This window comes from Taudactylus pleione, unplaced genomic scaffold, assembly GCF_031769625.1.
Source record: "Taudactylus pleione unplaced genomic scaffold, aTauple2 ptg000188l, whole genome shotgun sequence".
NCBI lineage: Eukaryota > Metazoa > Chordata > Amphibia > Anura > Myobatrachidae > Taudactylus > Taudactylus pleione.
Genome location: NW_028284590.1, coordinates 1,482,893 through 1,498,032, shown reverse-complemented (window position 1 = coordinate 1,498,032; position 15,140 = coordinate 1,482,893). Strand labels below are relative to the sequence as shown.

The window sequence follows — 15,140 nt, the reverse complement described above, 5'->3', positions numbered from 1 at the left end:
TAACTCTCCAGAGGCAGACGCATCCTTTAAATACAATGAACAAAGAATGGCAGTATTCATTTGCATACTCCACTGTGATTGTATTTGTCATGTACTGTACTTATGTACTAAAATAGTGTTAGCCCAAACCCTGCAAACTGTACTTGTTGTTTGATGTAATCTACAAGGGAGTGTATCTAACCAATGACAATGGTTATATACAGTTTTAGGAAAGGGGTTACATTTACAAAACAGATCCTTTGGGTCTATTTTACAATTCCCATCTTTCAAATAAAATAAATAAAGATTTGGCAGTGTTCATCTACGTACTAAAAAATAAACTAAATAGTGTAAACTGAAAGTCTGCACAATTGTATAGTCTACAGCTAAACGCAGCTCGTGCAGCCAGAATGTGGAGGACCGAAATGCCGGTCTGATTTCTTACAGATGTGTCTGAGCTGCGAGCTGTAGGGGTTTGGCTGCGGCATTCTCTGACGCTAGAACCGACCCTAATTTTGGCTGCGATTTGGAGATAGCGGACTCCCGACTGCAGTCTGGTAGTGACAGCCTCCTGATGCTCCATGTTTCAGTGGCTATTACCATGTACAACTTGCCTACATCTGCATATCAGATAATTACTATTGGCATAAGGTAATCTTGTGCTATTGTTGTCAGCTTGCAATCATGTATTTTATCTTGGCGTAAGAGGAAAGGAAGTTAACAGAGTTTCTCGTAAACGTGGAATAACATTTCTTTGTTAGTTAAATCTAATCCTGACTGAAGCCCTTTAGTCTGCTGATATCCTGTTGATCACACATTAATACATTTACAGCATCACTGTGTTATCTCAATAAATAGCTCCATTGCTCTGCTTGTAAATCTGATAAACTGTTAGAATGGGTACACACTAGAACGACCGGCAATTTTGCAGATAGTCTGGACGATTACCCTTTGCCCCGGACTATGCAATAATACACACTAGGAAGATTTAATGAACGACGGAACGATGACTCGTTCCATCCTTCATTAAACTACACAGCCCACATGGGATATCGTGCCAGAAATACCCAAACACCCAAACACTTTTGGCATACCAGGGCTTACTGGAACCAGTAGTGTACCAGCAAAAAATAAATAAAAAATACATATTTAATAATTTCAACTTGCTAACCCCATACCCAATGCACCAGCACTGTGGGGAGAGCCCTAATGCTTACAGCACAAGGTGGTTTCCTTCTACGGGAGGGCAGCCCGCAATGTTTTCTGTGGGCTAGATTACTCACAGTCTTGGACACTCCCTCAACCTCACCAATTTCTGCAACTGCTCTGAATTCTCTAATACCTTTTTCCACCAAAATTCCGGGTCTGACCCGGAGTTGGAACAGGGTTCCTCTCCGGATCAGACCCGGAATTTAGCCGGCGCCGACTCGGGATATTCCCAAGTCGGCGCCGCTCACACCGCAGTTGGGTCTGCATAGACCCGGCTTTTCCGGCGTGAAAGTGGACGCTTGGAGATGACATCAACTCCAAGCGCCACTGAAGCCGGACCAATCGGCCGGCTTGCGGCACACTGCAGGTCATCAAGACCCGGAGTGCGCCATACACACAGCAGGGTTTCACGGGTTACTCCCGTGTTAAACTCTGATATTTACCTGGGTTGGATTGCTGGGGCACTCGACCCGGCGATCCAACCCTCACCCCTTTTACACCAAGGAGCTGCCCGGGTTAACCCTGCAATAACCCGGGTTTTAGCTCCAGTGTAAAAGGGGTATAAGGCTGGGTACACATGTAAAGATTTTTTGCCCAACCATCCAACTAGCTGATTGGTTGGAATGAAAATCTAGTAACGTATGGGAGTAAATGATGATCAGCAATTTGCTCCTAAATGTCAGAAAACAGATGAAAATGGACGTCAGACAAGTTTGTTAAATGTTTGATCTAAACAATTTGTTCAAACAACAGTTTTTTTCCATTTTCCGACGTTTGGGAGCAAATTGCTGATTGTCATTTGCTTTCATACCTTACCAGATTTTCATTCCAACCAATCAACTAGTTGGATGGTTGGACAGAAAATCTTTAAGTGTGTATGCAGTTGCACCATTAGACAAATGGGATAATCGTGGCACCTTCAAAAAAGATAGTTCTAATGTCTCCCTGCTCTTGTAATTAATTTAAGCCATACGTTAGGTTAAACTGAGGAGCATTTTAGGAGAAAAATGGAAACCTTGAAATACCGTCGTCCTAGGGTGATTGGACTTTGGGTATGATGTTTCACTTTCTACTTTCCAAATATGCCCTTTTTCCAGAGCATCCGTCAAACCCTCCAACCTACATGCAGATTACTTTTACCGGTGTGTTTTCAAAGACCGTGCAGCGGGCATGTACCTTGCGATGCACTAGCTGGACAAACAGACTGACTTACAAAGAATGAAGTTGCAAGTGCGCAGATTCTTGAAAGTATCAAATAAAGATTTGTTTAGCTGACTGTTTGATTTTCCTTTTTACACAACTGAAGCCAGGTAAACCTAGGTATCCTATTGTCTATGCTTGCCATAGGATACCACTAACATCAAGGAGCAGCTGTCCGCAAGATGAGGATAAAACGGGATTGAAGTTTATTTTAACTTACCCTGGGAGGGAAACTTTTCCTGAGATCTGTAAATCAGCAGAGCAGTTTGCCAGAGCACAGTACCGTGCAAAAGTGACCTGACAAAAGATAAAAACATATTCCACGACAAAATAAATGCAAAAGTATAATTATAATACATTTATAAAAAAATATATATATATATATACTGTGTATATATAATGTATTTAATTAGAAACAATTGCGTAGCTTTGATACACATATTGTTTGGCAGTAATGACTAACTTCTGTAGTAATCAAGTATTACCTCTCTTATAGCCTTCAGGGGTCACCGTCCCTGCGGCTTTTAATAAAGTGGTTTGTTTGATGCTTCCAATCTATCATTAGCATTTGCAACAATGATCCAGCTATTAAATCTATTATTATCCTTTATTTATATGGCGCCACAAGGGTTCCGCAGCGCCTTACAATGTACATAAACAAATGAGCACACAAGAAAACAGTTATTAATAGTACAAACAATGCAGGACAGATACATGATTAATACATTGCTGTATAACACTTAGATAAGCAGTATGGTGTCGGCAACCAAGGGTGGGGTACTGTTGTATATTAAAGTATAATCAAGTGAAGGAGAAGCACATGAGGGGAGAGGGCCATGCTCATGAGAGCTTACATTCTAAATCTAGAAGTTTACCATCTCCTCCGGGACTCCTCAAAAACTGGGGAGCCCCCGGATGTTACGATAGAGCAGGCATTCATGTCTCCATTCACCAGCTTACGGTGCGCCCCATCATTCAACAATTACTATGGGATCTGCAAATCCCAGTTTACTGGAAGATTTACACTGAATCTGTCACCTGTAACACAGAGCCATCTGGTTCCTGCATGTTATATAAATCACATATGGACATACAGCAGTGATAAATACTTATATGTCAAATAGCAATATACCAAAGGATAGAAATCAATGAATCATGTTCTGTATTACAGCAGTTGTGTTTAAAAGCTCTGTAGATTTTATCTTGTGTAGATTATGAATTACAGGGTCAATGTTTTTTTATGCAATTCAAATGCTATTAATTACGCAGTAGCAAAAGTGCCATCTGTCAGCCACTGAGAATGACTCTTAACAAATAGCGATTACAGATTACTTGACATATTGTGACAAATGTTGTGGTATTGTATGGGCAATAGTATGCTCATTTCACTCAGCGGGAGCAATCCTAGACAAATATGGAGAAAATGAGAGTAATCGTGGCAATCACCCTGTGCAGGTTATGCCTGAGGAAATGTCCATATAGGAGATGAAGTTGCGATGCAGGAAGATTATAACTAAAGAGTGAGCAGTCTGGTAGAGAGAGGATAAAACTTATAGGAGTCATGGGGAGAAATTATGGGGGAGATTTACTAACCTACAGCTTGATTAAAGTGCAGGTTTTAATGTGCTATAATGTAATATATATATATATATATAAATCACAGCATCAGGCCCGATCCACTAGAGCAGGAGTGTTAAACATGCGGCCCTCAAGCTGTAGTGGAACCACATATTCCAGCATGCACTGCCATAGTTTTGCTATTAGGGCATGCTAATACTGTGTCACAGAATGCTGGGATATGTAGTCCCACAGCAGCTGGAGGGCCACATGATTGACACCCCTGCATTAGAGGAAATGCTGGGAAAAGTGACCTGCCCCCCTCCCCCCTTCGAGTTTCCCAAGTATTATAAAACACAAAGCAATAACAACAGGCAGCATACCTCCCCAATCCCTCAGCCAGTTCCCACATTAGATATCCTGTGTTAGTTTCCATTATAACACGGAGATGTGGGGTAGATATGACCAGTGACGGGCTGCTGCTTCAATGGGGAGGTCTCAAAAACCAGTTCGCCCCTTCTCCAGAGGCTACCACCTCACTACAAAAAGTGTTGAGCCTCTGCCCAATTGATTACCACACCTGGTCACAGTAACATAGGCAATTGGCCATTAAAGGTAATAAGTATAAAATATAAGACACACAAAAAGTTGCCAAAACAAAGTTTGTTTAAATACAACATTCCCCAAAACAGTTGATTAACTATCAATTATAATTTCTAAAAGAAAAAAATCTTATTTCCTTCTTTCTTCATCCAAAAGGAAAATAAGTTTCCTTTCTTCTTTTATTATTGATAATAAATAAATAAATAATAAAGTAAAATACAAACCCGTAAAGCCCCCATATAAAATGATCCACCTGCACTAGGAATAAGCAAGGTGAAATTAACAAATCTGGGATTACGAGTAGAAAAAAAAATGATGAGGGGAATTCCGCACGAACACCATCAAACTCCGCTGGCGAAATGTACAAAGTTCAGTAGCCAAATGTAGAATGGGGGGGATAATCTTGGTAATGGTTTTGGAAATGTAACTAGTCTCTAATATAACTAATGTTTTTCTCTATGACTCTAGGGCAGAGTTTTAGCATTCCCTAATAGCAAAACTGTGGCAAGGCATGCTGGGACTTGTAGTTTCACAACAGCTGGAGAGCCACAGGTTGGCCAGGTCTGCTCTAGGGCATATTCAATTAGGTGCGAAAAGTCGAAAACTTTTCGCCTGGCGAGGTTTTCGCTGTCATCGCTGGTTTTCCATGCGGAAAAGAATCTCGCACCTCCCCGCTTATCCCCATATTTAATTAGAAATTGTCGAAAACGGCGCTCGACGAATTCGGAGCTAGCGAAAAGTACTGTCAAAAATGGGGAAAACAGCCTGTACCCCCCGAAAAGCTGCACTAACAAAGGGGATCACTATAGGGATGTACTAGTACCCCTAATAAAGCTAATCTGGGTACTTAAGTTTTCTCAATTGCTTGCTATTAGCGTCTTTGCATTAGTGGTGAAGAATGGCATTAAGCAATATTTTTTCTTCAAAATAAATAGTCCCAGCAAATTTGGGGTACATGAAAATGGGTGCTAGCATATTTTAAAGTTGCTAAAGTGAGTTTTAAAAAACGTAAAAAATCCACCTTCTGCAAGCACCTGCAATCTTAAAAACACCTGGCGCATACTTGGAGACCCCCCTGGAGTCTATTTTGCTAGTTTTTATATTTGTCCCCCAACTTTGGTCTTTTTCGGCACCAAATTGAAAGTATTTTTTTGGGGTGTTAAGTATGTTTTTTTTTTTTGACACAGTTTAACTTTGGAGGACTGTCCAAAGGGTGCTGGGGGGTTCCCGCAAGTCTGCACCCCAAAACCCCAATTCTGCACTTTTTTCTGCCTGCTTTCAAGGCAAATCTTTTTCGCCAATTCCAATGCATTGACTTTCCGCACCGGCGAAAAGTCTTTGGAATTGAATACGGGGATAAGTTTTTGCCTGGCGAAATGACGTCACCGGCGAAACTTTTTCGCCGAAAACGGCTTTTTGCACCTAATTGAATATGCCCCTAAGTGGTAATAGCAAGTTCCCTGTTACTAAATTTGCATCACTGTGGGGTCTATTTACTAAGCAGTGTTAGGAGAAAGTGAAAAGTGATAAGTGATAATGTGCCAGCCAATCAGCTCCCAACTGTAATCTCACAGGCTGTGTTTGAAAAATGACAGTTGGGAGCTGATTGGCTGGTACCTTATCTATTTCTTATCACTTTTCACTCTGTCTCCTAACACTGCTTAGTAAATAGACCCCTTTGTTTTAAAAATGCAAAAAATAAAATGAATGAAAAACTAAACCAAGTTAGTATTCCAACATGGTCTGCTGCGTATATGAATTAAAGAGATTCAACATGAAAAAAACGGTTTAGGGGAGTCTGACATGGAACCTCTAAGCTTAGTGACAGGTTCAGGCGATGACAGCCAGCGTCTCGTAGGGATGAACTCTCTCTTATTCTCCCAATAGAATTTTGTGTTTACATCAGAAAAGAAACTTGACACATTTTTATATCAGCAGCTGTCATGATATTTGCTTGATAATCCCACAGGAGGACAAGCCTGTAAACTCATCAGGTGTTGATACCTCTGATTTCCTTCCCATAATTACTGATTTTCATATCGCACTTTATTGTGCCACTCATATCTAGCGTGCATGTGTCACCGATATTGCGCGGGATAGCCATGCTTTTTGACAATAAAGGGTTAATAAAATCAGAATAAAGAATCGAGCAGATCGAGTTTTTTTTTTTCAACTCGATTTGCAACGCCGAAACTCGGGTGATTTGATGCTTTTGAAATTCAGAAATTTACTAAGAAGTGAGTTTAGCTGAGAGTGAGTTTTCCGATAGTGAAGCAGATCGAGATATCTCCCACGAATAGCAAGTTTAGATAGAGATGACTCACCCGAGATTGCAGTGTTTTCTCTCTGCTAAACTCTCCCGAACAAGCAGCCTGCACATATCAGTGAGATATTTGAAGGCTGCTTTTGTGTTGTACCTGTAAAAAAAGGTGTATTTTTTTTTTTTTTTAAATGACATAGGGTCCCCACCAAAAGGGATTAACCAGCCCCGGACTGCTCAGCCAGTCTTGGTTCCTAAAAATATGGGGGAAAAAATTAGTAGGGTTACTCCGTATTTCAGAACCAGGACCGGCCTGCTGAGCCTGTCCTGGTTTTAAAAATAGGGGGGAAAAATTGTGTAGGGGTCCCCCTATTTTTAAACCAGCACCGGACTCAAATCTGGCCAGGGTGTAATACCACTGCCAGGGGACCCTATCACCGGGTCTCCCCGGCCAAAGCATTAACACCCCAAGCCGGTCAGCCCAAACCGGGGATCTCAGGGGAGGTGGGGACCCCCCAATAAAGGAGTCCCCCCCCCTCTCCCGAGAACCCCTGGAGCATTGGGTACGGGGGTAATAGTAGTGTCAAAAATTAGAAACAATTGTTTTTTTACAGTGGAACTAAAGGTGCAATGCATGATTGCCCTTTGGCACTTGTTAAACTACAGGTGCCAGCAGGCGGCCGGCCCCCGTCCCCCCGCTGTAAAAAAAATAGTTATAAAACCACAACACACACCGTAGAAAGTATAACTTTATTGCATAAACCTACCTACCCCACTCACACATACTTATCTGCTGCCCGACGATCGGTCCCCTTCTCCAAGTAGAAATCCAATGGGAGTACCTGTGAAAAAAGATCCTATACTCACCTCCTTCCTGGCGCCGCTCTTCGTAGCATACCCGGGTCTTGGCAAAAAGACAAACCGGCACCTGGACCATATACATACATTAGCGAAGTATGCATGTGCCCACATACACAGCTCACCGGCGATAAGCCCCCTGGCCCGCGGGACCCGTGGCCAGAAGACAGATGATGGTTGTTTAGTGTGTATAAACAACCATCATCTGCAGATATATTTGTAAGGTGTGTACCCAGCTTTAGGCGTTGTATCATGGGCAATATTATTGTACATAACCATTAAAATTACAGGATTTCCAAATATCATGTATAAGCGGGTGTGGTATGTTATATTGACATTCAGAATTTCAACGGTCCGAATGTAATGTTATGTTGACACTACGTCATCATGTCACAGTTACAATGTCAACATATCGTTTTTTTCACTATTTAAATCCTAATCCATGTCGACATAGTAACTGTTGACATGTCAAGATAACATCCATGTCGACATTCAGAATATACCGACATTATAACTGGATACCATATAAGCTCCTGTTTGACCTATAAGGATTTTCTACCACTCAGTATATTGTTACATCCTTTATACCACTAATGCGACACCATAAATTGACATTGTTGTATAGATAAAATGACGCAATCACAAAATGAACATTTTTTATTATGTATATAATAGATACAAGCAACTGAGAGGAGCACATTTATGGCATTCAGCATATGGAGCACTGTAACAGCTGCAAGTGACTTGCTTTTCTGTCAACCCTGACCAGTCACAGAAGGAAGATCTAGGAGCAGGCTGTGATTCCCTCTCTGGGGTCATCCCTGACCAGTCACAGAAGGAAGATCTAGGAGCAGGCCGTGAATCCCTCTCTGCTGTCATCCCTGACCAGTCACAGAAGGAAGATCTAGGAGCAGGCTGTGATTCCCTCTCTGCTATCATCCGTGACCAGTCACAGAAGGAAGATCTAGGAGCATGCCGTGATTCCCTCTCTGCTGTCATCCCTGACCAGTCACAGAAGGAAGATCTAGGAGCAGGCTGTGATTCCCTCTCTGCTATCATCCGTGACCAGTCACAGAAGGAAGATCTAGGAGCAGGCTGTGATTCCCTCTTTGCCATCGTCCCTGACCAGTCACAGAAGGAAGATCTAGGAGCAGGCCGTGATTCCCTCTCTGCTGTCATCCCTGACCAGTCACAGAAGGAAGATCTAGGAGCAGGTTGTGATTCCCTCTCTGCTGTCATCCCTGACCAGTCACAGAAGGAAGATCTAGGAGCAGGCTATGAATCCTTCTCTGCTGTCATCCCTGACCAGTCACAGAAGGAAGATCTAGGAGCAGGCTATGAATCCTTCTCTGCTGTCATCCCTGACCAGTCACAGAAGGAAGATCTAGGAGCAGGCTGTGATTCCCTCTCTGCTATCATCCCTGACCAGTCACAGAAGGAAGATCTAGGAGCAGGCTGTGATTCCCTCTCTGGGGTCATCCCTGACCAGTCACAGAAGGAAGATCTAGGAGCAGGCCGTGAATCCCTCTCTGCTGTCATCCCTGACCAGTCACAGAAGGAAGATCTAGGAGCAGGCTGTGATTCCCTCTCTGCTATCATCCATGACCAGTCACAGAAGGAAGATCTAGGAGCATGCCGTGATTCCCTCTCTGCTGTCATCCCTGACCAGTCACAGAAGGAAGATCTAGGAGCAGGCTGTGATTCCCTCTCTGCTATCATCCGTGACCAGTCACAGAAGGAAGATCTAGGAGCAGGCTGTGATTCCCTCTTTGCCATCGTCCCTGACCAGTCACAGAAGGAAGATCTAGGAGCAGGCCGTGATTCCCTCTCTGCTGTCATCCCTGACCAGTCACAGAAGGAAGATCTAGGAGCAGGTTGTGATTCCCTCTCTGCTGTCATCCCTGACCAGTCACAGAAGGAAGATCTAGGAGCAGGCTATGAATCCTTCTCTGCTGTCATCCCTGACCAGTCACAGAAGGAAGATCTAGGAGCAGGCTATGAATCCTTCTCTGCTGTCATCCCTGACCAGTCACAGAAGGAAGATCTAGGAGCAGGCTGTGATTCCCTCTCTGCTATCATCCCTGACCAGTCACAGAAGGAAGATCTAGGAGCAGGCTGTGATTCCCTCTCTGGGGTCATCCCTGACCAGTCACAGAAGGAAGATCTAGGAGCAGGCCGTGAATCCCTCTCTGCTGTCATCCCTGACCAGTCACAGAAGGAAGATCTAGGAGCAGGCTGTGATTCCCTCTCTGCTATCATCCATGACCAGTCACAGAAGGAAGATCTAGGAGCATGCCGTGATTCCCTCTCTGCTGTCATCCCTGACCAGTCACAGAAGGAAGATCTAGGAGCAGGCTGTGATTCCCTCTCTGCTATCATCCGTGACCAGTCACAGAAGGAAGATCTAGGAGCAGGCTGTGATTCCCTCTTTGCCATCGTCCCTGACCAGTCACAGAAGGAAGATCTAGGAGCAGGCCGTGATTCCCTCTCTGCTGTCATCCCTGACCAGTCACAGAAGGAAGATCTAGGAGCAGGTTGTGATTCCCTCTCTGCTGTCATCCCTGACCAGTCACAGAAGGAAGATCTAGGAGCAGGCTATGAATCCTTCTCTGCTGTCATCCCTGACCAGTCACAGAAGGAAGATCTAGGAGCAGGCTATGAATCCTTCTCTGCTGTCATCCCTGACCAGTCACAGAAGGAAGATCTAGGAGCAGGCTGTGATTCCCTCTCTGCTATCATCCCTGACCAGTCACAGAAGGAAGATCTAGGAGCAGGCTGTGATTCCCTCTCTGGGGTCATCCCTGACCAGTCACAGAAGGAAGATCTAGGAGCAGGCCGTGAATCCCTCTCTGCTGTCATCCCTGACCAGTCACAGAAGGAAGATCTAGGAGCAGGCCGTGATTCCCTCTCTGCTATCATCCGTGACCAGTCACAGAAGGAAGATCTAGGAGCATGCCGTGATTCCCTCTCTGCTGTCATCCCTGACCAGTCACAGAAGGAAGATCTAGGAGCAGGCTGTGATTCCCTCTCTGCTATCATCCGTGACCAGTCACAGAAGGAAGATCTAGGAGCAGGCTGTGATTCCCTCTTTGCCATCGTCCCTGACCAGTCACAGAAGGAAGATCTAGGAGCAGGCCGTGATTCCCTCTCTGCTGTCATCCCTGACCAGTCACAGAAGGAAGATCTAGGAGCAGGTTGTGATTCCCTCTCTGCTGTCATCCCTGACCAGTCACAGAAGGAAGATCTAGGAGCAGGCTATGAATCCTTCTCTGCTGTCATCCCTGACCAGTCACAGAAGGAAGATCTAGGAGCAGGCTATGAATCCTTCTCTGCTGTCATCCCTGACCAGTCACAGAAGGAAGATCTAGGAGCAGGCTGTGATTCCCTCTCTGCTATCATCCCTGACCAGTCACAGAAGGAAGATCTAGGAGCAGGCTGTGATTCCCTCTCTGCTGTCATCCCTGACCAGTCACAGAAGGAAGATCTAGGAGCAGGCCGTGATTCCCTCTCTGCTGTCATCCCTGACCAGTCACAGAAGGAAGATCTAGGAGCAGGCTGTGATTCCCTCTCTGCTATCATCCGTGACCAGTCACAGAAGGAAGATCTAGGAGCAGGTTGTGATTCCCTCTCTGCTGTCATCCCTGACCAGTCACAGAAGGAAGATCTAGGAGCATGCCGTGATTCCCTCTCTGCTGTCATCCCTTACCAGTCACAGAAGGAAGATCTAGGAGCAGGCTGTGATTCCCTCTCTGCTATCATCCGTGACCAGTCACAGAAGGAAGATCTAGGAGCAGGCTGTGATTCCCTCTCTGCTATCATCCGTGACCAGTCACAGAAGGAAGATCTAGGAGCAGGCTGTGATTCCCTCTTTGCTATCGTCCCTGACCAGTCACAGAAGGAAGATCTAGGAGCAGGCCGTGATTTGCTCTCTGCTGTCATCCCTGACCAGTCACAGAAGGAAATCTAGGAGCAGGTTGTGATTCCCTCTGCTGTCATCCCTGACCAGTCACAGAAGGAAGATCTAGGAGCAGGCTGTGATTCCCTCTCTGCTATCATCCGTGACCAGTCACAGAAGGAAGATCTAGGAGCAGGTTGTGATTCCCTCTCTGATGTCATCCCTGACCAGTCACAGAAGGAAGATCTAGGAGCAGGCTATGAATCCTTCTCTGCTGTCATTTCTGACCAGTCACAGAAGGAAGATCTAGGAGCAGGCTGTGATTCCCTCTCTGCTATCATTCCTGACCAGTCACAGAAGGAAGATCTAGGAGCAGGTTGTAATTCCCTCTCTGCTGTCATCCCTGACCAGTCACAGAAGGAAGATCTAGGAGCAGGTTGTGATTCCCTCTCTGCTATCATCCCTGACCAGTCACAGAAGGAAGATCTAGGAGCAGGCTGTGATTCCCCTCTGCTATCATCCCTGACCAGTCACAGAATGAAGATCTAGGAGCAGGCTGTGATTCCCTCTCTGTTGTCATCACTGACCAGTCACAGAAGGAAGATCTAGGAGCAGGCTGTGATTCCCTCTCTGCTGTCATCCCTGACCAGTCACAGAAGGAAGATCTAGGAGCAGGTTGTGATTCCCTCTCTGCTATCATTCCTGTCCAGTCACAGAAGGAAGATCTGGGAGCAGGCTGTGAATCCCTCTCTGCTGTCATCCCTGACCAGTCACAGAAGGAAGATCTAGGAGCAGGTTGTGATTCCCTCTCTGCTATCATCCCTGACCAGTCACAGAAGGAAGATCTAGGAGCAGGTTGTGATTCCCTCTCTGCTATCATCCCTGACCAGTCACAGAAGGAAGATCTAGGAGCAGGCTGTGATTCCCCTCTCTGCTATCATTCCTGTCCAGTCACAGAAGGAAGATCTGGGAGCAGGCTGTGATTCCCTCTCTGCTGTCATCCCTGACCAGTCACAGAAGGAAGATCTAGGAGCAGGTTGTGATTCCCTCTCTGCTATCATCCCTGACCAGTCACAGAAGGAAGATCAGGGAGCAGGCTGTGATTCCCTCTCTGCTGTCATCCCTGACCAGTCACAGAAGGAAGATCTAGGAGCAGGCTGTGATTCCCTCTCTGGGGTCATCCCTGACCAGTCACAGAAGGAAGATCTAGGAGCAGGCCGTGAATCCCTCTCTGCTGTCATCCCTGACCAGTCACAGAAGGAAGATCTAGGAGCAGGCTGTGATTCCCTCTCTGCTATCATCCGTGACCAGTCACAGAAGGAAGATCTAGGAGCATGCCGTGATTCCCTCTCTGCTGTCATCCCTGACCAGTCACAGAAGGAAGATCTAGGAGCAGGCTGTGATTCCCTCTCTGCTATCATCCGTGACCAGTCACAGAAGGAAGATCTAGGAGCAGGCTGTGATTCCCTCTTTGCCATCGTCCCTGACCAGTCACAGAAGGAAGATCTAGGAGCAGGCCGTGATTCCCTCTCTGCTGTCATCCCTGACCAGTCACAGAAGGAAGATCTAGGAGCAGGTTGTGATTCCCTCTCTGCTGTCATCCCTGACCAGTCACAGAAGGAAGATCTAGGAGAAGGCTATGAATCCTTCTCTGCTGTCATCCCTGACCAGTCACAGAAGGAAGATCTAGGAGCAGGCTATGAATCCTTCTCTGCTGTCATCCCTGACCAGTCACAGAAGGAAGATCTAGGAGCAGGCTGTGATTCCCTCTCTGCTATCATCCCTGGCCAGTCACAGAAGGAAGATCTAGGAGCAGGCTGTGATTCCCTCTGTGCTGTCATCCCTGACCAGTCACAGAAGGAAGATCTAGGAGCAGGCCGTGATTCCCTCTCTGCTATCATCCCTGACCAGTCACAGAAGGAAGATCTAGGAGCAGGCTGTGATTCCCTCTCTGCTATCATCCGTGACCAGTCACAGAAGGAAGATCTAGGAGCAGGTTGTGATTCCCTCTCTGCTGTCATCCCTGACCAGTCACAGAAGGAAGATCTAGGAGCATGCCGTGATTCCCTCTCTGCTGTCATCCCTTACCAGTCACAGAAGGAAGATCTAGGAGCAGGCTGTGATTCCCTCTCTGCTATCATCCGTGACCAGTCACAGAAGGAAGATCTAGGAGCAGGCTGTGATTCCCTCTCTGCTATCATCCGTGACCAGTCACAGAAGGAAGATCTAGGAGCAGGCTGTGATTCCCTCTTTGCTATCGTCCCTGACCAGTCACAGAAGGAAGATCTAGGAGCAGGCCGTGATTTGCTCTCTGCTGTCATCCCTGACCAGTCACAGAAGGAAATCTAGGAGCAGGTTGTGATTCCCTCTGCTGTCATCCCTGACCAGTCACAGAAGGAAGATCTAGGAGCAGGCTGTGATTCCCTCTCTGCTATCATCCGTGACCAGTCACAGAAGGAAGATCTAGGAGCAGGTTGTGATTCCCTCTCTGCTGTCATCCCTGACCAGTCACAGAAGGAAGATCTAGGTGCAGGCTATGAATCCTTCTCTGCTGTCATCTCTGACCAGTCACAGAAGGAAGATCTAGGAGCAGGCTGTGATTCCCTCTCTGCTATCATTCCTGACCAGTCACAGAAGGAAGATCTAGGAGCAGGTTGTAATTCCCTCTCTGCTGTCATCCCTGACCAGTCACAGAAGGAAGATCTAGGAGCAGGTTGTGATTCCCTCTCTGCTATCATCCCTGACCAGTCACAGAAGGAAGATCTAGGAGCAGGCTGTGATTCCCCTCTGCTATCATCCCTGACCAGTCACAGAAGGAAGATCTAGGAGCAGGCTGTGATTCCCTCTCTGTTGTCATCACTGACCAGTCACAGAAGGAAGATCTAGGAGCAGGCTGTGATTCCCTCTCTGCTGTCATCCCTGACCAGTCACAGAAGGAAGATCTAGGAGCAGGTTGTGATTCCCTCTCTGCTATCATTCCTGTCCAGTCACAGAAGGAAGATCTGGGAGCAGGCTGTGATTCCCTCTCTGCTGTCATCCCTGACCAGTCACAGAAGGAAGATCTAGGAGCAGGTTGTGATTCCCTCTCTGCTATCATCCCTGACCAGTCACAGAAGGAAGATCTAGGAGCAGGTTGTGATTCCCTCTCTGCTATCATCCCTGACCAGTCACAGAAGGAAGATCTAGGAGCAGGCTGTGATTCCCCTCTCTTCTATCATTCCTGTCCAGTCACAGAAGGAAGATCTGGGAGCAGGCTGTGATTCCCTCTCTGCTGTCATCCCTGACCAGTCACAGAAGGAAGATCTAGGAGCAGGTTGTGATTCCCTCTCTGCTATCATCCCTGACCAGTCACAGAAGGAAGATCAGGGAGCAGGCTGTGATTCCCTCTCTGCTGTCATCCCTGACCAGTCACAGAAGGAAGATCTAGGAGCAGGCTGTGATTCCCTCTCTGGGGTCATCCCTGACCAGTCACAGAAGGAAGATCTAGGAGCAGGCCGTGAATCCCTCTCTGCTGTCATCCCTGACCAGTCACAGAAGGAAGATCTAGGAGCAGGCTGTGATTCCCTCTCTGCTATCATC

General features: G+C 46.1%; 1 protein-coding gene across 1 annotated transcript in view; it reads right to left on the bottom strand.

Moving 5' to 3' along the window:
* ITGA4 (integrin subunit alpha 4) overlaps window positions 1-15,140 on the bottom strand; it is a 213,932-nt gene that overhangs the window by 42,903 nt on the left and 155,889 nt on the right. The window contains exon 17 of the mRNA XM_088476418.1: window positions 2,609-2,685. Coding sequence (XP_088332544.1) covers window positions 2,609-2,685 — 77 coding nt within the window. The remainder of the gene's footprint in view (window positions 1-2,608; window positions 2,686-15,140) is intronic.